Source organism: Sceloporus occidentalis, unplaced genomic scaffold (genome assembly GCF_023333645.1).
Source record: "Sceloporus occidentalis isolate IW3139 unplaced genomic scaffold, rSceOcc1.0.p SCAF_5, whole genome shotgun sequence".
NCBI classification, from domain to species: domain Eukaryota; kingdom Metazoa; phylum Chordata; class Lepidosauria; order Squamata; family Phrynosomatidae; genus Sceloporus; species Sceloporus occidentalis.
The window spans coordinates 185063133-185087324 of record NW_028316985.1 but is presented as its reverse complement, the minus strand read 5'-3'; the positions used below and the strand labels follow the sequence as shown (position 1 = coordinate 185087324).

The 24192-nt window shown below is 43.0% G+C and overlaps 1 protein-coding gene across 2 annotated transcripts in view; it reads left to right on the top strand.

Moving 5' to 3' along the window:
- The window catches only part of LOC149313277 (disintegrin and metalloproteinase domain-containing protein 33-like), a 79967-nt gene extending 56868 nt beyond the window's left edge, over positions 1-23099 (top strand). For both annotated transcript variants that reach the window (XM_089526399.1, XM_089526400.1), the window contains exons 13-24: positions 3157-3246; positions 4979-5174; positions 5342-5450; positions 6895-7099; positions 8437-8514; positions 10152-10260; positions 11701-11848; positions 13868-13979; positions 15615-15866; positions 16808-16974; positions 18138-18155; positions 19601-23099. In XM_089526399.1, coding sequence (XP_089382525.1) covers positions 3157-3246; positions 4979-5174; positions 5342-5450; positions 6895-7099; positions 8437-8514; positions 10152-10260; positions 11701-11848; positions 13868-13979; positions 15615-15866; positions 16808-16974; positions 18138-18155; positions 19601-19652 — 1536 coding nt within the window. In that variant the 3' untranslated portion in view covers positions 19653-23099. The remainder of the gene's footprint in view (positions 1-3156; positions 3247-4978; positions 5175-5341; positions 5451-6894; positions 7100-8436; positions 8515-10151; positions 10261-11700; positions 11849-13867; positions 13980-15614; positions 15867-16807; positions 16975-18137; positions 18156-19600) is intronic.
- The last annotated feature ends 1093 nt before the right edge of the window (positions 23100-24192 follow it).

The following is a 24192-nucleotide window of genomic DNA, read 5'->3' as shown; positions in this document are numbered from 1 at the left end:
ACAAGGCACCCAGCCATGTGACCATGGCATCTCATTCTGACCTCAGAAGCAAGTGACCCATGGTAGATGCACGAAGCAGCTCAGAGGGATGCCTGTGGAGACAGCTGTCATAGTGCAGGAATGGAGGGTCAGGTAACGGGAGGAAATAGGGGCAAATTCAGGGTTGGATACTCCAGCTTACCCCCAGAGTATCCTGGCTACTGCAGACAAGGCTGGAGTCTATCACCAACATGGCCACATGGTGGGGGATTCTGGTAACTAATGTCCAACAGCTTCAGCAAACCTGGCAGCTCTATCACTTAACCATGCGGCCAAAGTTCTTAGCTTTGCCAGTCTTTTGACTACAACTCCTAGAATCCCTCACCAGCTTGGCCAGTGGAGGCGGGTCACGAGAACACGATGGTCAAATAGCAGAGCCACAGACAAACACCCAAGATAAGCACTTATGTAAAAAAAACCTGGTGTACACCATTCCTTACACAGCTATTGTAATGCTAAACATTATACATCTTTTACCACATACTTTGAAAAAGCAACAAATAATGGAGTTTGTTCCTAGGAAAATTACTTTCTCCCTATATCTGGACACTTTCCATGGGATATTATGCTAGTATGTGTAAGGGAAACTTATGTGTGTGGATGTCCCTAACAGAATTACATCCCATAGGTATAACCTGAACATACATGTAAGGAATATTACCACATGAGCATCGTTGCATGGGGAAATGGCAGGTGAAATATCAACGAGGACTTTAAAACATTTTTACTTACTGACGTGAAATAAGAATGACAGGAGCCATTATCTCAGCCTCAGAGGGAGGCAACGGCAAACCTCCTTAGAATAAATCATAAGAGCCAGCATGGTATAATGGATGGTTCAGTGTTGGAGTAGGTCTTTGGGAGTTGTTTTTGTTGTGTGCCTTCAAATTGTTTCCGACTGATGGTGATCCTAAGGCGAAACTATCATGGGGTTTTCGTAGCAAGTTTCTTCTGAGGGAGTTTGCCATTGCCATCCTCTGAGGCTGAGAGAGTGTGACTTTGCCAAGATCAGACAGTGGGTTTATATGGCTGAGCCAGGATTCGAACCCTGGTCTCTAGAGTCGTAGTCTAACACCCGAACATCATGCTGGCTCTCTAGGGCTCTGGGAGACCAGGGTTCAAATTGCCACTCAGCCAGGAAAACTCACTCAGTGTCCTTGGGCAAGTCGCACTCTCTCAGCCTTAGAGGAAAGCAACAGCAAAGTGCCCATGAATAAATATTGCCAAGAAAACCCTAGGATAGGGTTTCAGACAACAACAAAATGAATCACACATTCAAAGGGCATTAAAACAAAAAGTCTGTTTGGCACAGTTAAACGATAAAAGAGGCATCGAAGCACCAGTAATACCAGCAAAATACAGCAAAATACGTTGGATGGTGATGTCTCTTTGTGTGTCTGAATAAAGAATTGGAGATGTCTGGCAGTTAGCAAACCACAGTGACATTTGTTACAGGGAAAATAATTTCACACTGTTTCATTCAAGCTTTAAATTTCCTAGCCAAGGGAGATGAAATAGCATCCTGCAAAATAAGAAACAGGTAACAAATTATCTTTACAAGCAGGAAGGAAGGGGAAAAGGGGGCAAATGCCAGCCAAAGTACCATGGAGGCATCTTTATATGTCAAGATGGTTTGGAAAATACATGAAAACCAAACAAACCATTCTGCAAGTCGGATTTATTAGCGACCGTTCATGTCTGGCCATATTTTTGGAAATATGTCTCTGTGTTTATGAACATTTATGCTTATCTTAAAATGGCAGCAGGAGGGAGGCAGACAAGAACAAGGCCCAATGAAAGGGCAGCAATTTTTATAAGGCATTTGCCCTGCGCTGCCTGGATTGATAGTGATGGTTTATGGCTTAAATGAAGCACTTAAGGTTTTAAATGAAAGCTTGAGCGATCAAACTGACAGTCTCAAAATCTGTTTTGTACCAAGTTCCATGGTCCCAAATTGTGTACAAGGCTATTCAGTGTTGCCTAGCCTAGTGCTGATGGTTTCATTCATGATTTGAATGAAACAACGATTTCTGGGGTAGCACCTACAATCCATAAAATTTGCTGTACATCAAGCTCCATGCAAAATGGAGCAAAGCCAGTAATTCTACCACAAAATTTGCTGACTTGGATAAGTTTGAAAATAAATTTATTTATTTATTTATTTATTGGATTTCAATCCTGCCTTTCTCTGAAAATGGGATTCAAGACAGCTGTAACATCAAGTGTAGTCAAAATCAGGTTGTAAATGTGCATTTTGGAGCTGGAGATGATGATGAGGAGGAATCAGAGTTTCTGGGTGGAAAAAACAAAAGCAATGGGAAGATAAACATCTGAATGAAGTCACCATCGACAGGATCACAATAGCACCATTACAGAAAGTGAAATAATGATCATGATAACAACAGCCATAGCATTTACATTTCTATACCACTTCATAGTGAACTCAGCACTATCTAAGCCAAGGGAAGAAGATCTGTTGATGATGTCATCATCATCATCATCATCATCATCATCATCATCACCACCACTTCTAAAAAGGGTTTGTTCAGGAGGTATCTCCAAGTACTTCAGTAGGTATGGACTGGGTTCAAAACCTGACTTTTAGATAACCCTCTAAATGTGGTGATGCTATGATCAAGCGTGCAGCGTCTTCTTCTTTTTTAATATATATCGTTATTGCATTAAGAAAAAAACCATATAAACACTCATATACACATAACTGCAGATTACATTTAAACAAACATTCATAAGACATAAACAATCAAACCAACAAATTTAAAAGAAGATGTCCAAATTCCAAAGTGACCTCTATTACTAAGCTTCTTGTGTTACAACAGACTGACAAATGGAGAGAAATATTGTAACTTATAGTATAGTTTGATGCACAAGGAAAGAGACAACATTTTAAAGGTGAAAATGTGATGGGAAATTTCAAAGCTGAGGTGCATACATGCCCAGGGTGCTATAACAGCTTTCAGTTGATTAGTTTTAAAAATTGCATTTTAACTGTTTTATTACTTTTGTGTGTGTGTAAACCGCCATATGATTGAAAGGTGGTCTAGTTATACATATAATTAATGTGTTCTTCCTTCTCCCCATGTTTGTTCACTTTTGCAGGAGTGCACAAATCCTTGCTGTAACCCACACAACTGCACCCTGAAATTTGGAGCGGAGTGTGCCCATGGGGACTGTTGCAGGAGCTGCAAGGTAACCTCAAATCCTCTCTCCAGCTGATGTTGCAGTGCAGCTAGGAAGTAGTTCATTTCTCTGACGTGTTACTTTGGTAACTAATTACTTTTCAAAGTAATTTTGACTATAGCAGCCATGGCTGTAATTCACAATTTTCAGTGGAACGAGAACAGGTTTTCTACCTGTAAGTTGTTATTTGAATGGGTGTGTTGTTGACAGGCTGAGCACAGGGTTGGGAGGAGGAAAGTCACTTGGGTGACTGCCTCCTGTTGCAGTCCAGAAAGCTTGCCTTGTCATTTCTTTTGCTTTTCTCACATGGTTTCCAAGTTGCAATATCTGAACTCGCCACTTGGGGGAATCAGAGAGCACTTTCCCTGTGTTTTCTAATTGCACCAAAATAACAATCATGGAGTGCAATAACAGATGATCAGAGTGATGAGTTGAATAAATACAGTGGACTGTATCTGCTGGGGTTTGGTTCCATGGATATCAAACTGCATAGTTGCTCAAGTCACATTCTGTACAATGAGGCAGTAAAATGGTGTCCCTTATGTAAAACAACAAAATCAAAGCCGTGGATGGTTGAATCCATGGACGCAGAATCCGTGGCTACAGTGAGCTGACTGTAATTCCTTTGAAAAAGGAATGCTGCAAGCACTATTTTGTGGCTGAGTTTCCTTAGTGGCTGTGAGAGAGTTTTGCAAGGAAGCTCAATTTGAGAGCCACATTTCTGCTTTTCGATTGTTATTAGCCCATTTTTCTCATACATAAAGGGTTGGCTAAAAGTGCTGAAGCTGGAAATCCGCCCAGAGGTAACCTAGCCAAATCATATCATGCCCTTTTCTCTCTCTCTCTCTCCCCTCACCCAGTTTGCTGTATCTTTGGCCATCATGGTGTGGAATCAGAAATATGTGCAAGAACCATATTGGTCGTCCCATGTAGAGTTAGAACCATTTGGAACCATCAAGTCAAATGCCAAATGATGAGGTTACACCAATGTAAATCCCACTGATCCTACTGTAGTTGGGACCACCAAGAGTATTCTAGCTCTGGTCAGCTGTGATCTACATTCACTTTTGCCAGAAAAAGTGTGGTCTGGAGCACTTTCCCAAGCTCTGTCTTGCAGGGAGTTGAGATAGAAATCTTTCCTTATTCCATTCTCATACATAAATACATTTCCCCCCACCCCAAAGCTTTTTAGGGGGTGGGTGAGATTGTTAGGGGTTTTGTGCAATTTGTTGTTGTGTGCCTTCAAGTCATTCCCAACTTTTGGCAACTCTAAGGTGACCCTGTCACAAGGTTTTCTTGGCTCTGATGGCATTAAAAAAACTTTTATGACTTTCTGGAGAAAATTTCATTTTCACAACAATTTAATATACAAGCAAAAGAGAATTGTTGTTTGATTGATTAATTTGCTGTCTTTCTCCTAATAGGAGACCAATGGCAGATTGCAGTAGCAGCTGAAAACCAAAATGCAACTAAAACAGTGCAAATAAAACATAATGTAAATAAAATATAAAAGTGGAAAGAAATTAAATTTAATTTCAAATTTAACTGAAAAATTGATTTGAAAGCATTTCAAAACATAAAGAACAAAAGGTTATGCAAACATGACATACTTTTGCACAAAAGCAATAGCGGCTGTTCAGACGTTGGTGCTTTAGAACATCGTTCCTTGTTGTTTTTCATTCTTCTAGACTCCATGGGAATTACCTCTGTATCTTTTTTCTCTTTCTGGGGTCGTTGGTAGTTAAAGACAGCTGGGACCATGTGCCGAGAACCAGCCGGATCCTGCGACCTCCCAGAATACTGCACCGGGGCTTCTCCGTATTGCCCCACCAATGTGTACTTGCTGGATGGCTCAACCTGCTCCTATGGGGAGGCATATTGCAACAATGGCATGTGCATGACCCACCACCAACAGTGTGTCCAGCTGTGGGGCCCAGGTGAGCAATTCCCTCTCCCCTCTCATGTCTTTTCTGCACCTTCAGTTCAATGAATTCAACCAATTCAATGAGATTGGGACGCTGGAGGAATGCACGATTCCTCCTCTTGGTCTTTCTGCACTGTAACTCTTTATTCCGACTTTCCTTTGCTGTCCTTTGCTCCACAGGTGCCTCCCCAGCTCCAGATGCATGTTTCCAGGACGTCAACAGGGCTGGAGATATGTATGGCAACTGTGGCAAGGACAAACATGGCCACTACGTCAAGTGTGCTTTGAAGTGAGTGTTATTGTGTGACCAGTAGAGATTTAATTCTTGCTTATGAAAGTTAATAAAGATCATAAGCCTGGTTTGCACGGCAAGAATACAGCAGCTTGACACAACTTTAACTGTCATGGCTCAAAGCAATGGAATCCTGAGACTGAGATATGGGCCTGTCTCATATGCTAAGCAATTGGGTTGGAATAATAATTCCTTAGGAGGAGGCTGGCCATATGAGGCTTCCTCTAGTCCTAGAATCCTAGAATTGGAAGAGACCTCAGGGGCCACCCAGTCCATCCCCATTCTGTCCTGTAGGAACACACCATCAAAGTACTCCCTGTGACAGATGGCCATATATATATGCCTAGGAGGCTGGTGGAGTCTCCTTTGGAGATTTTCAAAAAGAGTCTGGATGGCAGGGAAATGTCTAATTGACAGTTTGCCAGGGTGGCTGACAAATTGTCAATTAGACATTTCTCTGCCATCCAGACTCTGTTTGAAAATCTCCAAAGGAGACTCCACCAGCCTCCTAGGCAGCATCTTCCACAGTTGAACAGCTCTTGCTGTCAAGAACTTCCTCCTAATGTTTAGGTGGAATCTCTTTTCCTGTAGTTTACCTACTGCCCAGATACTTTGGAGCCAGTGTGATGTAGTGGGCTGAGTGTTGGATTGTGACTCTGAAGAGTAGGGTGCAAATCCCCACTTGGCCGTGGAAAACCATTGGGTGACCTAGGGCAAGTCACATTCTCTCAGCTTCGGAGGAAAGCAAAGGCAAACCTCCTCTGAAAAAATCTTGCCAAGAACACCCTGTGATTGATTCACCTTAAGGTCACCATAAGTCAGAAATGACTCGAAGACACACAACAAAAACAACAACAACCAGTAATTCAGGAGACTTGACTACCACTGCAAATATAGAAAAGTCTTGCCTCTAGTTATTCTTCCCAGCGGGGTTTCTGAACTGTATTGGAAAACCAATTTTTCAACAGGGAAACCAATAACGGAGGTTATTACTTTCCTGTCTACTAGCCCCCAAGACGTGACCTTTTATATGACAAAACCCCAAGGCTTTGTTTCTGTCTTGGGTCTTGACTTGTTTATTTGATCAAATTGTAGAGCAGCCTCTCCCAACCGGGTATCCTTCAGATGTGCTGGATTCTAGCTCCCATCACTCCAGCCATACTGACAGCAGATAACAGGAGTTATAGTCCCACACATCTTGTGTGAAAGACTGCTCTAGAGATTGCACTAAACTGAAGAACTGCAACTCCAGATACAGGCATACCTCAGTCCATCTGTTGTATGAGCAACTCTCCACAGAGCTCTTGACTTGTAGCCCATTGAAGTCCAATTCACATTGGCCAACCTGGATGCACAAAGGATCCAGCCTCTTTGGCAAGGAGTTGGATGGCACACCCTTTCAGTCCCCCTTTCAAGCTCTGTTTTTTAACTTATTTCCCAGGGATGCCAAGTGTGGGAAGATCCAATGCCAGAGCTCAGCTGCAAAACCCAAAGGGACCAACACCATCTCCATGGATACCACCATCCGGTTTAACGGGCGAGAGATAAAGTGCCGAGGGACCTTGGTTTATGCCACCAATGATGATGAAGGGGACATGGCTGACCCAGGACTTGTGACAACGGGGACCAAGTGTGGAGATGGAATGGTGAGTACTCTATGAGCTGAGGCATTAGCCAAGGCAGTCCCAAGTATGTTTTCTATACTGTACATTATATCAGGCAGACTGGTACTGCAGCCAAGTTGGCACCCTTGAATCTAGAACCCAGTCTGTGAGCCTCCCAGTGGAAACAGTGCTGCAGTGGCACAGGACACAAGTTCACAGGATCCTGGTTTACTGTTTCCAAACTCTGTGGGTACTTCAAGTCTTCACTTCCCATGTCTCTGCAAGTTGGAGTATGGGAGAGATGGTCATAGACAGCATAGTGTAGTGGTTTGAGTGCTAGAGTAGGATTGTGAGAGTCCAGGTTTCAGATCCATGACCAGTTGCAGAAATCCAGTGGGTGATCTTGGGCAAGTTATGTTCCCTTAGACGCAAAGTATGGTAAGAGCAAAACCCCTCTGAACAAATCTGAACAAGGTAACCCAAGGGTATGTTTTTAGAGCCATTGTGGTATTATGGTTTCATTGCTGGACTAGGACTCTGGGAAACAAGAGCTGAAATCCCCATTCAGCAATAAAGACCATTAGATGACCTTAGGCAAGTCACACACTCTCAGCCTCAGAGGAAGGCACTGGCAAACTTCCTTGCCCAGAAAATCCTAACATAGTCTTGCCAAAGTTTTAGACCCTTATGGCAACCCTAAGATACTCAGAATACAGGTGAACTCTTCTGAATTCTTTCAGGAGTGTACATAATATATCTATATGTCCCTCTTATGGTGTTCCCCAAAAAGAACTCAGTTTAACACGATAGCTGCATTCTATCTAATTCTTCTAGCCTTTTCTACTCCGTATTCAAGGTTGTGGATGTGGAATTGCACACAGTAGAGTCCAACACTGAAACCACAACACCATCTTGGCTCTAAAAATATAGCAGCTATAGGATTATCTTGGTCAGATTTGTTTAAAGGGAGTTTGCCCTTGCCTTCCTTAGTCTGAAAAAATCTTTGCACATGCAATTATGTTTTCATGTGAACATTGGTTGTGCATTGGTTTGTGGCTTTGGTTGCAAGGTGTTGTCATGCAACACAAAGTATGCATAAGATATTGTGAGAATTCATGTTATGTAATCTCAGTGTAAGGTCTTGGCTCTTTTATCTAAAAGAAGCAATTTTAAAATGTATTTTGTTCCCCTTTTCTGAGCCAAGAGCTGCACTGCAATATCCAAAGAATGAAATCCAAAGGATCCAATCTACAACCAATCCATGCTAAGTGTAGGAGTTGTGAATCAAATCAGTTCACACTGGAATCCTCAAAGATTTACTTTAAAAGAATCCTTAGTCATTATGACCTTACCTGACTTCAAGGAAATTCCAATTTCAGGTATGCAAAGACCAGCAATGTTTGAATGCCTCATTTTTTGAACTGGACAAATGTATCTCCAAATGCCACGGACATGGGGTGAGTAGCCAGCCAAGGTCTTTGAATGTTTCTGGGATTATACTCACATCGGATCGCAGTTTAAAGACAAGGAGACCCGTAGAGGCCCAGCTTTTTCAGTAACAGAAAATATAATATGGACTGCCTTGTAGTCCATATAATATGGACTTACCTCCAATGGTGATGGACTGTCCTTCATCTGAGGTTTCTAAGCAGAGGATGCATGGCCATCTTTCAGGCATGCTTGAACTGCGGATTTTCTGATTTGGTAGGGGATTGGACTGTATAGACTTTAAGGTCTATTCCAGCTCTACAGCTTTTTCAGTTCATGATTTCTGGAATGGATTTAAAGCCTTTGGTTTTAAACACTTACAAAGCAATTTGTGGCAACCAGCACTGAGCTGTGGTGTATGTTTCCACATCCACCTCTCCTAGTATTACTCTGTTGGGAGTGGTTTGATAGTGTATTCCTGCATGGCAGGAGGTTGCACTAGCCATGTGGTCTCTTCAAACTCTAGGATTCTGTGATTTCTGCAAAACCAAAATATCAGAAATATGTCTGTGTTTTTTTTTAAAAAGGAAATCGCTCCTCTCTTCTCCTCTCCATATTTCTTCTATAAAGTTTATCGAATCATTGAATCATAGAGTTGAAAAGGAGCACAAGGGCCATCCAATCCAGCCCCATTCTGCCATGCAGGAAGACGGCACCAAATTTTACAGTCAAGCATTTAGAAATGTTTAGGGGAAAAACAGGCTGAGCCGTCTATTTTGGCCCTTAGTCATTTTTTCTTTCCTTCATTCTTACATGCAAAGACAAATAATTTTAAATGCTTTCTTTCTGCTGGATACGTTAACAAGAATTCATCATGTTTTTCAGTTATTTTCCACCTTGCGGGACTTTTTCCCCCCTGAAAAGTTTGCACGAAAAGCTTGGTGTTGTACAAAAACAAGTTGCTTTGCAGAAAACCGAGTCCAGGAAATAAACTTTAAATTCCATTTGCGACACAAAGAGCTATTACCTTTGAGATCCAGTTTATCTTGATGTACCGAGACACCCTTTCTCATCAGATGAGAAAAATCGCTGTTTATTCTCCTAGTATCTTGAGTTAAATTAACAGTAGAAACAAAATTGTTTGCAGGTATTTGCTAGTGACATGACTTAAGAGCTCTTTGGGTCTGAAACGAATGACTTTTGAATACTGCTATGCTTTTGTAGGTATAGAAGCTGGAAAAGAGGCATCCCATTGCTGCTAATGAAAATGTTGCATTCACGTTATAGATGTGGAATATAATGCAGAGGAGAGGAGGATTTAGGCGTTAATGGTGAAAACTATTTTTGTGGGTCCTGGAAATAATTCTGGTTGATCACTGGGTGATTGTGAATGGATGGCTCCTGGTGCTATTAGTCAAAAGGCATTGTGTATTGATTTTGTCTTCTTTCCCTTCCTTAATATTTATTTTTAACCCGTTAAAAGATAAGATTGGGAAAGTGGAGGTTGCACTTATTTGGAAGGGCTTATTTGGAAGCACCCACAGTAAAGTATTGTATTGCATCTGAAGGGTTTATTTTCTGGGGTCTGCAAACTGTGTTGTTGTTGTGATGGTGGTTCAGTGAAACAAACATCAAGTTTATCCAAAATCATCTCCAACTCTTCTAGGTTTGCAACAGCAACCGGAATTGCCACTGTAATGCTGGTTGGGCTCCTCCGTTCTGCGAAAAGCCGGGGCTGGGAGGCAGCGTGGACAGTGGCCCTGTGCAATATGACAGTGAGTTCCAAACACCCCCCAATACTTGCATGGAACAAGAGGAGAGTATGCCTTTGAGGCTTTTGACGTTAATGGGTCATTGCCATTAAGTTGGCTTTGACTAAGGGACACTGCAAATGGGAGACCTCTAAGGCTGCTGCCGCATTGCAGATATAAAATAGTTTGACACTACTATAACTTCTATGGCATAATGCTATGGGATTCTGGGATTTGTAGTTTGGTGGGACACCATTGCTCTCTGGCAGGGAAGGCTAAATATATCAGAAAACTACTGATCCCCAGGATTCCATGGCATTGAGAGACAGCAGTTGAACGTGGTGTCAAATTGCATTATTTCTACAATGTAGATGCTCCCCATGACACCCTGTTATTAATAACTCTTCTGTGGTCTTGCAAACCCAGGGCAGTGGCCTTGCAAACCCCAGCCATACTTCTTTGATTGAGTCAATCCACCTGTAATGCGGTCTTCTTCTTTTCCTACTGCCTCTCACTTTATAGAGCATTATCGTCTTTTTCAGTGAATCATGATATGTCCAAAGTACAATAGCCTTGGTTTAGTCATTTTGGCTTCTAGGGAGAGCCCAGGCTTGATTTGCTTTTGGACCCATTTATTGCTCCTTGGTATCTCTAGAACTCTCCTCCAGCATCACATTTCAAATGAACGAAATGAGAATCTAGCAAGGAATTTGTCATTTCATCTTCTTTAGAAGAAATCATTGCATGTTCCATTTCATTTGTCTTTTTCTTAGAGAAACATGAAATAACATGAAATATTAAAAGTACTGCAAAGTTTACAGATAGCTGCTCCTTGTCCAGGTTTATGCTGACAGAAGGACTGAGTGATTTACTCTGAGGCAACACATATGGATATAAAATGTACTGGGTTGGAATGCATATTTCAGGGGGCTCCTGCTATGTTTGTAGATTATGAACATACCTCTCTTGGAACTGTAAAAAACTGGCCTTTTTATTTTTACAGTGGATCAACTCATGCCTTTCTTATAATATTGTTTAACCAAAAAATAAAAATAACAATGCTCCAGCAGGCAATATATAGAAACTGCATCGAATATATATATATATATATATATATATATATATATATAGAGAGAGAGAGAGAGAGAGAGAGAGAGAGCCTAGCTTGACTCCACCATTCCTTGAGGTGCATCTGCACTGTAGAAATAATGCAGTTTGGCACCAGTTTAACTGCCATGGCTCCATCCTACAGCATCCTGGGATTTGTAGTTTGGTGAGACACCAGCACACTTGGCAGAGAAGGCCAAAGACTTTGTAAAATTACAAATCCCATGATTCCACAGGACGGAGTTGCAGCACTTAAAGTCGTGTCAAACTGCATGATTTGTACAATGTAGATGCACTAGTCTGCGATTGTGCCTGCTCCTGATATAAGGTCCCTCTTTCTTGCTTATCTTCCCACAGATCATGAAACCATCCTGATCACACTGGTGTTGGTTTTCTTGGTGACCCTGGCTGTTATAGCTGCTGGACTCTATGTTTACTACAGACGGGAGAGCTCCTTCCTCAACAAGTGGGTCAAAGACTTAAGGAAGAGCCAGGAGACGTACCGGTGAGTAGTAGTGGGGATGAGGAAGGAGGAAACCACTCCTCAGTATTCCCTTCATCTCATCTCTTCCAGGATTTCTGTGCACTTGCTCTAAGGACTTTATCACGCCAGCCTACTGTCCCGCCACAGTCACGCTAGCTGAAGAATGGAAGCATACCAGTTTGGCATTATTTGTTATTGCACTTTCCCCCATGATCATGGTTTGGCAATCCATGTATGATCTGTTTTTCATACTGCCAAATGCACCTTCTGGGAGGAAGGTTGGGAACAAGCAATCACAGCTGTCAAGTGCCTCCTGAAGCTGGCTGATGCATGAATTGGCACACAACAGCTGGCTTAGGGAAGGTGTTGGCAGCCATGATCATCGTTCTTCCCTGCTCCTGAAGTGCACAAGCAGTCAGAACTGCCAACTGCCTCCCAAAGCCGGCTGTTGTGTGAACATGGACACATCTGCTGGCTGCAAGAAGCTGTTGGGAAGAGGGATAGAAGCAGAGTCATACCATCTCACACCACATGACTGCCTGAGAAGTGGAACTGCCATGGAAGGGACCTATTGCACAAAGGCTATAATGGAATAGCAGCCAGACTGAAACCTATTGATAGGTTTTCCCCAGCAGTGAAAAGGTGCACCATAGTAATGGATTGAATGCAAGGCAGCAGTAGGAAAGACATGATGCTATGCCATAAGTACTAGCCAAAAACATATTTATTCTATTAAAATGCCACTTCTATACCCTCGTGTGATAAAGTCATAAGTCAGGGTTAGGCAAAGTGCATTCCATGGGCTTCTTGTGATCTGTGGGATCTGAAAGTGTGGCTTGGAAGCCTCCATACTCCTCTCCCCCCATTTAATATTTTGCACTATTTTTGGGCTAATTTTCACTTGAAAAATGCCCAGACTTCTCCAAAGTCACTGTAAGAGTTGGCTTCCCCCTCAACACCCCCCCCCCCCCAAAAAGCTCGACTATTCAGAATGGTGGCTAGAAATGAAAATGGTGGGCCAAAATGCAATTACATGGTCTGATGATGGCCCCTAGCCCTCCACAGTTGCCTACCTCCACTCTAGGTGCAAACCTCAGTGTCTTGAGAGAAACAGTTTCCTATAGAAACATAAAGATGGAGCAAAGGACAATTGCATCTGAGTATGATGCAATTCATGGCACCATTCCCCTAAAGTTAGCAACGTATCACCCATGTGTGTGTCACAGCGGTACCCCTGGTGCTCAACAGTCCCCTTCCTAATTTAACATTTTAAACTTTTTTAGTGTTATGAGAGAGAGAGAAAATGAAAGAGGGAGAGAGAGAGAGAGAGAGATATCTTCTGGGGTTGATGGGAATAATTTTCCTTATGATTTAAATGAATCAAAAGCTGGAGTGGCAGCACAGGTAACCTGTAACATTGGTAACATTTGTTTTACACCGATCTTGATGCAAAGTGGACCAAACCCAATAATTTCTAATAGTTTTGTTGCTGAACTTGCATGAAAATGTTCCCAATGTCAGTTTAAGGATAAATATCAAGTTTCGTTAAAATGCGCATTCTAGAATCAAAAATACAGAAATCCAAAGTGCTTGTCTGAGAGATACCTGAAGTTGTTGCTGGACTGGATCCAAAACCTTACCACGGTCTTTATTTTTCTCCCATTAGAGAACACACTGTGTGTAGTGACACTGTGCTTGAGAATGTGGAATTGTATAGAATAACAGGCAGCTGAATGCTTTAAATTAAAACATAGACACAGATATGGAGTTCACTTCTCTATTTGATTTGGGAGGTGAATGCAAATGGATTGTTTTACAATGTGTGTGTCTTTATTTCTCCTTTGCGCGTTTTAATTAATGTGTTTAAATTGATGTTGTGCATTGTTTCTTTGTTGTTGTTACCCACCTTGATCCACGGGGAGAAGCGAGTAAGAAAATAATAATAATAATAATAATAATAATAATAATAATAATAATAAATCAATTTACCATCATTTAACCTTCCTTGCCTACTTTGTCTTGCCTTTTTGTATCTCCTAGGAGGAACGGAGTGATGCCTCAGAAGGCAAACCAGGGACACTCTAACTCAGCCTTCACGCTGCAGGATATTTCCTCTCCCTCCAGCAATGCTGTCAGCAGAAGCACCAGCCAGGTAAGCAGGCTCCTAAAATAATAATGCAAGTAAACTCAAGCACAAATAGCTAGCTAGCTGTTAGACTGGCTGGACATTTGGTGTATTTTTGGTTCTCTTGTTCATGCACAAGTTTCCCTATGAAAGGGGATGGTTACTTTTGTATGATGCGGAATAGCCCTATCCAGTTCAAGGTTGCAGAAGTAGAGGTGCACACATGGAGCAACCACATATTGTTGTGCATGGTTATGCATGTACGTTGTGCACAGATGCACATGAAAGCCCACACACATTGTACGTTGTCGTGCATTGCATGTTGTGAAGAGAGATGTCAATACATCCTTGGTTGCACAATGCTCCATTTCACCAACAAGGGAGTGGTGTGCAACTATTCCATAATTCTGACCTGTGTTAAGGGCTGTTTACCCTGGGATTGGGTTGTATCCATCAGATCCACATCTGGTCTCCCAGGATTCAGCCCGATCCTGACCCTGGGGTTTTGGCCTGCATCATCCAAACAGGACAAAGTGCGGATGGTGGGAACGTGAGTCTTTTGGCCTGTGCCGACAGCTCCTATGTATACCTATGTTGACTATGGGGCTGTACAGACTAGCGGGAGAGGCTGGTCTGGGGATGGAGTCAGGGCATGGTGTCCGCAAGATGCATGCCCTGACTCTGCCCCCAGGCTGGCAGGGGGCACCACATGGCGTGACACTGCACCACATGGTGTGTGGTGTCACAGCACTCCTCTGGTGCTATGTCTACATGATGCAGTGCCAAAGGAGTGCAGAAAAGCTGCGCAGTGGTGTCTATGGCGCCCTTTCCAGGGTGCAAAAAGGAGCTGCAAAAAGGGCCGTGCCATGTAGTTGCTGCGGCTCTAATCCGGCACTAAAAGGGGCGGTCTGTACAGCCCCTATGTTCATACATTATAAAACCTTAGATAACTTCACAAAAAGTGGAGAATGCTGATGGAATCCATGAAAAGTAATAGCAGTTCTATTATGATGTAATAGGAAATTATATTACTTATATGTCAGGGTAAAATTAGGAAAGTCAGTCTAATTACAAAATAACCAAAAGTTAGAGAGAGAGGAAGTCATTTTAGTCTAGCTTTGTCTAGGTGTCTAAATGTTTAGTTTAGGTGTTATGTGTAGGAAATTATAGTAGAAGTAGTATGTTGTGTTATTTTGTTTTTTAATATGTATAAAAAAGAAAAGAAAAATAATAGCAGTTCTGTTATGGTTTTAGGTTTCTAGATTAACAATTTGTTTTAAAAAATGTGTTACATTTCCATGAGGTCCTCGGCGGGGGCTTTTGTTTGTGGTATGATAGCATGATTTAAAAATTATTGTAATCATCATATTAACTTTTGAATAGACTAATGGGAGTTTGATAAGTCATGTAAAACAGCTGTAGGTCTGCCAGAAGTCATTGTTTCCCTGTTCAGTGTGTTGATTATTTGTCCTTGTTTGTTTTGTTAGCTGTTAGGTATATGTGGCTTTTCCTTGTATGTTTTTCTAGATATAGAAAACAGGTGTGCATTTGTTTGTTTGTTTGGTTGTCTTAATAAAAATATTTTGAAATACAAAAGAAAGTTTTCCTTTTGTGAGTGGAGTGTGCTAGAATCCTCTCTGAGTTTTCCTGTTCTCTCTTCAGGTGAGCAGGACTTTTTCCCCATTGAGGCCAAACCTGCATCAAAGTGCCTCCCATCCGGTCAATGTTGTCCGTCCGCTCCGTCCAACACCAAGTCCAGCTGCCGTTCCTCGGAAAGACCTCAAGCCTTGCAGGCCACCGCCGCTGCCTCTCAACAAGTCCCCTGCCTTCCCTGCCAGAACCACATTCGGAGCACAAACCAAACAGCCTCCGCCAAAGAAGCCTCTTCCCAGCAGCCCGATCCGGACCACTTTGGTGAGTTTGCCTGTCAGGTCTCACCAGGGATCAAACCTTAAGTCTAGAGACTAAGAAGCAGTGGAAAAGCTGGGCAGCAGATCCTTATGGATTCTCTGAGCTTGAATTATTTCATTTTATTTATGGAAGCATATACTGCATGCACTCGACTGTAAGTCAACCTCATGTATAAGTCGAGGGCAGGTTCGAGGACCAGAATTATAGATTTTGATCTGACCCGTGGATAAGTCAAGGATAAAACTTAAGGGCATGTAATGAAGGATCTAAAGGATGAAGCCAAGGAAAACAGTGCTCAAGAAATTAGAAAATTCTAGCAGGCATAACTTTATGGATGGACTGGGATGGTGGTGTCAAAGCTAATAGTAGATATTACACTCTTGCTTTTTACCAAGGGATGGCTCCTTTTTAGATATGAGTTAAAGTACAGTACTTACATTGGCCAATGGATAAGTCGACTCAGTGTTTTTGACTAAAATTTCTAGACTCATATACACAAGTATATACAGTGTATCTTATCCTACATGTAACTATCTCAAGGCAGCATGCAATAAAATGTATAGTTTTTTGGGGGTCTCCTCTCCTACTCAAGAGTAGAAGATAGAGCCAGAGAGCCTGTTACAGAGAGGCAGTGGTGCCCAATGGTAGCAGGAGACCCCTTACAAGTGGTTTGAATGTTGGGGTAGGACTCCAGAAGAACAGGGTTTGATTCCTCCATGGAAACTCACTGGGTGACCTTGGTCAAGTCACGCTCTCTCAGCCTCAGAGGAAGGCAATGACAAACCTCTGAATAAATCTTGCCAGGAAAACCCTAGGAGAGGGTTGCCACAAGTCCAAGTTGACTTGAAAGCACATCACAGCACAACAATTCAAATGTCCATTCTAACTGGCTTCCAACTCATGGCATCCTAACACCTTCTCAACTGCGTTTCTTTCCATACTAGGTTGATCCAAAGCTCAGGCCGCCTCGCAGGCCCCTACCAGGGAACCCTCTTTTGGCGAAAGAACTGCCATCTTCTCAGGGTCAGCCCTTGCTGGTCATGGTGCCTCCCACCAATTCCAAATCGTTGGTTGTCGTCAGTTCCTCAACCCACCTCTCAAAACCACTCAAGTAAGTCGCTTGCCATTTGATGGCTTTCCGCTGATGGGTGATGGGAGGTAGGGGAGGAAGTGAAGAAGTGTCTGGTGAAGTCTGGAGAAGTTATTTCTTTTGGGCTGCAACTCCTAGACTCTTCTAGGCAGCTGTCTGGGCTTCAGACTTGCCAGCATGGCAACTGCACTAGGAAGCACAGTGGGATGAGAATGCACAATGTCACAGTGGTGGGCTCCAGGTAATGTGGGGAGGTATGTATGTATGTATGTATTTCCCCCTTCCTCCTGGTATAGGGAATTAAGACGGTTAACAAAATTTAAATCACTCCAAGCTGAAACAAAAGAAAGCATTAAAAAAATACATACATTGGACCCTGGGGTTGGTTCCAGGATCCCCCGTGGATAACAAAATCCGTGGATGCTCAAGTCCCATTAAATATAATGACATAGCAAAATGGTGTCCCTTATAAAAAATGGAAAATCAAGGTTTGATATTTTGAATTTATACTTTTTTTGAACATTTTCAAACCGTGGATGCTTGAATCCATGTATAAAAGAATCTGTATATAAGAAGGGCCGACTGTATTTTAAAATCCAATTAAACAAAATTAAAAAGTTAAAAACATTACACATGAAAATCTAAAAACTCTATATAAAACTCTTAGGGCAGCTTTGGGGCCAGGATACTCTGGGTTCAGTCCATGCAGACAGGTCCCTAGATCCTGAAATAGAAGATTATTTGTTCATAAATAAGTAAAAGATCTAAGCCAAGAAGGAAGAATGAAGCCCCTTTTTATTAATAATTTTAATTTAGAATTAAATCTTGCAACATTTTCTAGACTAAACATAGAATCCAACCCATAAAGTGTCTGAGTCTGCATAGAAATGAACTGATTGGGAGAAACACCCATAAAACACTATTACTTATAGTTGTGAGAACAATAGGTGGTAATCTCCTCTCAAGTCTGTCACAGCTTTTCTCATTGTCCTCAATTTCTGGATGCCACCTGGAAATCCAGAATGTGAAATTTTGAAGATGGAAATTGCAAAGTCTCTAAAGCTTGAGGTGACCAGATGATGAGGAAAGCTGGGCAAATGTCTACTATAAATTTGAGAGCAGCAGCAACAAATATATGCATTCAAACTAGTAACAAACCTCTATGTTTTATTCTTCCCCAACAGGCCGATGCCACCTCAGAGGTAAGTATCATTTTGTCCTTTGCAGAAATCTATTACTTTGATTGGTTGCAAAAAATCAAACCATTTAGGGAAAAAACCTGTTGCTTTTATTTGTTGCAATATTGACAAAAATAGCATGGTTGGGCACCTCTTTGTGACCTCAGAGAGAGTGAATTAGGCAAACAGTGCTGGCACAGGGTGGCACAGTTGGATGTGTGTGTAACTTGCTGCCCAGCATTGTTCTGGATGCTCTGGTTTTCCAGGAAAATCCAGAACAGAAGGTAAGTGTTTAAAATCCATTTAAAGGCATGGATGTGATGCGGTGGATTCTGTGCAAATCTTCCCTTACATTGTGAAGACAATGTGCACCTGAATCAGAGATTTGGCCTTGTGTTGCACAGAATGATGGAATCATAGAATCATAGAGATTGAAGAGACCTCAAGGGCCATGAAGTCTGATCCAATTCTGCCATGCAGGAATGCATAATACAGAATCCAAGCACTCCTGAAAGATGGCCATCCAACCTCTGCTTAAACACCTCCAAAGAAGGACACCCCACCAGTCTCCAAGGCAGCATCTTCCACTGTAAAACAGCTCTAACCATCATGACATTCTTCTTAATGTGGAGGTAGAATCTCTTGTCCTGTGGTTTGAATCCATTGCTCCAGGTCCTAGTTTCTGGAGCTGCAGAAAACAAGCTTGCTCCATCCTCAGTATGACATCCCTTCAAATATTTAAACCGGGTTATCATATCACCCCTTAACCTTCTCGTCTCCAGGCTGAACATCCCCAGCTCCCTAAGCCGCTCTTGGTAGGGCATGGTTTCCAGACATAGTGCCATGCAGGTGGTGGTGGGGAACCAGTTCATTTGGCCCATGTAGACATGCCCTTAGAACTGATAAGAGAATAGCATAATGTTTAAATGATTGCTGCCCAGTCTTGAGTCTCTCCTCTAAACTGATGAACACCCAACAAACTCTGTGGACAGATCACATGAATTGAGTATGAACAAAATGACTTTCTGTTCCATTTCTGGCGGAGAGAAATGGACAGAAGCGATCTGCTGACTATGGGGTTCTGCTTTATAACCGATTCCACTTTCTGATAGTGGTCTACCCATCAGATAAACAGGGGCTACCTATATGTTAAACACCAACAGGATGCCAGCCTAGATTTTTGTTCAAGACTTCAAAGGAACAATCCAAAGTGCTGAAACTATTTGGCAGATTAGAATCCAGTATTGTGCCGCTCCTTTAAATTCTAGAATAAAAACAGGAGATCATTCACTCCACCTGAATAGAAGCCACTGGCTGTCAGTGTCTAGACCTGTGGACTTGATCCAGTGACCCACCTGATTCCCAACCATGGTCTAGTAGCCAATTTAGTGCATTTGGGATTCTTTAAATACTTTGCTTTGTTTTCCTTCTTATACCTTTTTCTGACTGTAGCATCCTCTGTCTTTCAGACCAGTTCCAGGCTTGAAAGTCCAGACAACTTCCTTCCCCTTTAAGAAATGACAATGGTGGAAAAACGGATCCCAGCTGACGTCTGTCTGGCTCCTTCCTCCTCATTTGCACTACTGCGGTCAACGCAGGGAAATTTTGCTACCAAAGACTATGATGATAATAATAATTATTTTTTTAAAGGAACTGTTTCTGCAAATAACGAAGAAGGGGGTGTAGGTGTCGTGACTAGGGAGGTTGGTATTTCTCTGCAAGAGTTAAGGGCTGTGGAAGTGAGAGACACAGAAATGGGCCTTTCCGAAGCCATTTTAGGGGAGAGCGCCTCTCTCGTGGATTACTACCCATGGTTTTGAGCACCAAGGTCTGCTTCTTTTCTCTCCCTTCCTATGGCTGTAGGATAGCAAGAAGGCAGAGGTCTCAAGCCCCAGAAGCCTCCTGCAATTGGACGATCTCTATTAGCTACCTCCGTGTTTTTGCACAAGCTCCGATGATGACCTCTCCTTGTCTTGTGGAGTCATATTGAGTTGGACAGGTTTCTGAAGTCTACAGTGGTGCTGGGGAGAGAGGCCTTCCCTGACCAGGCACCTTTAAGGTGTGTTGGGACTACAACTCCAATCACCCACTTTGCCAGCATGGTTAGGGGAGGATAGGAGTTGTAGTCCAGGACATCTAAGAGTGGGAGCTTCTGGTCTACTGTATGCAAATGCTAAGGTTCAAAATGGATGATAGATATTATGTGGAATCTCTGGTCCCAGGATTTGGAAAAAAAGAAAGGAAGGAATAGCCATGGAGGAAAATATTGGCCATTTGGGAAGCAGGGGGGCTGACTCTGCTCTTAAAATTCCCCTCACTGCAAAAAATTGAGGCAGAGCTTGGAAAGCATTAAAACTAATGCTCTTATCTGAGACTAGTTACTTTTGAGTTAATGAAGAGATGATACAGTTACATTCCAAAAGTAACCTAATAAGAGTAAGGTTACCTTGTGGTTGTAATGAGTGGAGGCTCCCAGTTACTTTTATAAGTTACTTTTTAAGGGCATTCTGATAAGAATTTTTTTTAATCAGGTGCCAGTGGTTGTAATCCTGCAGCCTTCCAGATGTCATCCCAAAAAAGGGAACCTTTTCAAACTCTCCCAATGACCCTACAACCCTCCTGACGGTCCACCCCAAAATTTAGCACTGCCCAAAGTGCCTCCAAGTGTACCGATGCCCCTCTGCCTTCCATTCCAGCTCCATCACACTCATTGGAACTGTAGTTGTAAATGGGTTGTACCATTTAAGCAATCCTGCTGCCTGCCTACCTGCCCACCAACTCTCAGTATTCAAGAGGGCAGAAATTCAAGGGGCCATCTCTTGTCAAGCTTCCACTTGGAGGAAAATGCAGTTGCAAATCGGGCTCAGAGAATTGACCTTCTGTCCTTTGCCTCCATCTCAGGAAGAATTTGGGAGCTCAGTGAAGAGATCAGATGGATGTGGGCTGTGGGGAATGAATGAACATCTGCTTGGTTGCAGATGCACCTTTCTGTTAATAAGAGAAATAGCACCAATTGAGGCAGGTGCTGATTTTTGGGTGCTGCTATGGATTTACCATCAGATCCCAACCATCTTCCCCACTGTAGTATGAGAATTGCCTTCCTTTCCTTGTTCCTTCTGTTGTCTCTGGAAAAAATGAGCCAATTGCTGAGTTTCAGTCTATCAATCAGTCAATCACTTTCATTTGGGATTCAGGTTTCATGCACTCCTGAGTTTCACAGCTCCCCTGGACCTAGTTCAAACCCCAAAACTCCCTTTTGATGCCCAATAACTAAAGAAGGCAAGAGTCCCATTGAACATGAACTGAGTGCTCTCCTTCTCCTGCCAGTTACTGCAGTGTATATGTTGTTTCCTAGACCCATGGGGGTTTCTGAGCCTGAGCAACTGCCCTTTGGACAGATCTGAGCCCCATCTCCTTTTGAGAAGCACTGATGTACTATGGGCCAGAGCTGCTACTCCATGAAACAGTTTTTTTGTTTGTTTGCTTGTTGGCTGCTTTGCTGAAAAATTGTTCCCTATCTCCGGCCTCGTTCTTGGGCTGCTAGTTCAGCTGTGCCACCTTGTGACTCCTGCAAAATCCATGTTTTACCCTTGTTTGCTAAACTGAGCTTACATAGTATCATCTGTTTTTTCAGTGCTCAGGGCTGTTATTCCCCTGAGTGCTTGAAATTGCAAACTCTAGTCCTCACGGTACTGTACAAAACCCCTGGGCCATTTGTTCAGGTCTGGATTGCTCTCTTGAAATAGCAAGATTTGGGGGGAAGGGGCATTGGGGTTGAAAAATACTCCCCAGTTCACTATCCAGGACTTACACCTTTCCATGGCATCTGTGGGCAGATTGTGAACCAGGCAGGAGTGTCACTAGGGGTGTGCGGGCAGTGCGGAGTGCACCGGGTGACACCTTATGGGGGGATCACCTGATGGAAAGGGGCTTTCTTCTGGGTTGGCAGCTCTCTTGGGTGGGTAGTAAAGAGAGGCATCTTCCTTTGCACTCACCCAGCAGCTCTGGCAGTCCTGGAAAGGTTGTGTTGTGGTAGGAGCAGCCCACTCCCACCAGTAGCCACTGGTGGGACTGGGCTGCCTTCCAATTATGGCAGCTCCGATGGTCGAGTGGGAAAGTGAGTCACCTCCCATTTCTGCCTAGCCAGCAACTCTACCAGACCCAGAAAAAGCTCAGAGAGAGGTATTAAAAATGATCCGCACCAGGTATCAAATGTATTAGGAATGCCACTGGAACCAGGCTTGATTTGGAGAAGAATCGAGATGGCTGGATGGAATGATGTGGAGGGCTTTGCTCACAGTCAAGAGAAGTGGGACTTCCCATAGCTCATTCTACCTCCACAATGGGTGCTCTTTTCTCTAGCTGTAACCTTCCTTTCTCCCATCATGTGGCCCTTTGGGTGCGGTTGGACTGCAGCTCCCAGCAACCGTAGCCAGCATCGCCAGTGGCAAAATATGCTGGGGGTTTCAGTCCAACATCACCTGGAGGTGATAAATCCCACCCTGCTTTAGACTGTGCTGGGAAATACCAGGTTGCTTTTAAATCCATCTATTTTGGATTTATTTTGGTTAGGAAAATGAATGAAGGCCATGCAGAGATGTTTAACTGGGCATAAAACAGTGTCTCCAAAATGGGGGTTTTCTTTGCTCACCCTTGCTGAAGAGGTTACTTGCCACAGACCTCTAGGAAACTGTGAGCCCTTCAGAGCCATTTCTTAGCCTTTCTGTTGGAGGCTTGAGAATCCTACTTTATTCAGAGAAGCAAGCCAGCTCTTGCCTTGGATCGGTGCCTCCAGGATGGTGACAGATCTAAGTGCTCCTCATGTGTTGAGCTCATGCAGGCTAGAAGCCACAGTGTTCCTGCTATGCACTTTTCCTTCCCAATGTCTGTGCCTTCGAAGTGAAGATTTTAGAAAACCCTCCACACCTCTTCTGAAGGATAATGAAGGAATAAAGATTTTTTTTCTTATTTAAATACAGAGTGCCATGTCTTACTTTTAAAAAAGAAATAGTGGTGATTTCATTATTTAGGCAGATGATGGTGTTGATGTTGTGTGCCTTTAAGTTATTTCTGACTTATGGTGGCACTAAGGCAAATCTTCCATGGGGTTTTCTTGGCAAGATTTGTTCAAAGGGTAAACAAGGGCCAGCATTGGATCCCAGCTTGGCTAGGTAAAACCCACTGAGTGACCTTGGGCAAGTCACACTTTCTCAACCTCAGAGGAAAGGAATAGCAACCCCCCTCTGAACAAATCTTGCCAAGAAAACCCCATGATAAGTTCTCATTAGGGTCTCCATAAGTTGGAAATGTCTTGATGGCACACAATAGAAATGGTCAAACTTCACTTGGATGGTGCCTACACAGGCCTGGATACCTCAGGAGCATCCCAGGGTATCCTGGCCCCAGAGCAACCTGAAACTCTCTGTTACCTGGGGGGCCTCTGTTCTGGTACCGGGGGGCTGTTTGCATATGTGTTCCACTGATATGGCCACAGTGGCAGCAAATCACTCACTTTGGGATCAGAATGAGATACCTAGCATTGGTCACATAGCTGGGCATCTTGTTCTGACTTCAGAGCAAGCAACTCACTGCCGTGGCAGCCTCATGGCGCTACAGTGATCTTCATTTTAAATGCCACTCTGCATCAAAATGCAGGACTCTGGACCTTCTGTGAAGATACGGAGCAAACAGTGAGTGTTAAAAGTCTGATTTATAGAAGGCTATACCTCTATAATCTGCACCAGATTTGGGGACTGGTCTTTGCGTTGTCCAGATTCCCTGTTGAAAGGATAGGAGGAGGCAATTTTAATTTGCTCATGCAGAGAGGGTCTTGGAATCCTGTGTCCAGTTCTGGGTACCACAATTCAAATAGGAATAGTTTGGTCTATTGATCAGTTTGCCCATCATGAGACTCATCCATTAGGGATAGGTTTGTTCCAATTGCTTATCTCATTGCTGAAACCCGCTGGTTAGTTTTTGAGGAGCACCACTGCCCCCAAAAGTACAAGTCATAAAGGTACAAGTGCTTGATGTCTTTATCTTGTCTCAAGCTGTGTTCCTT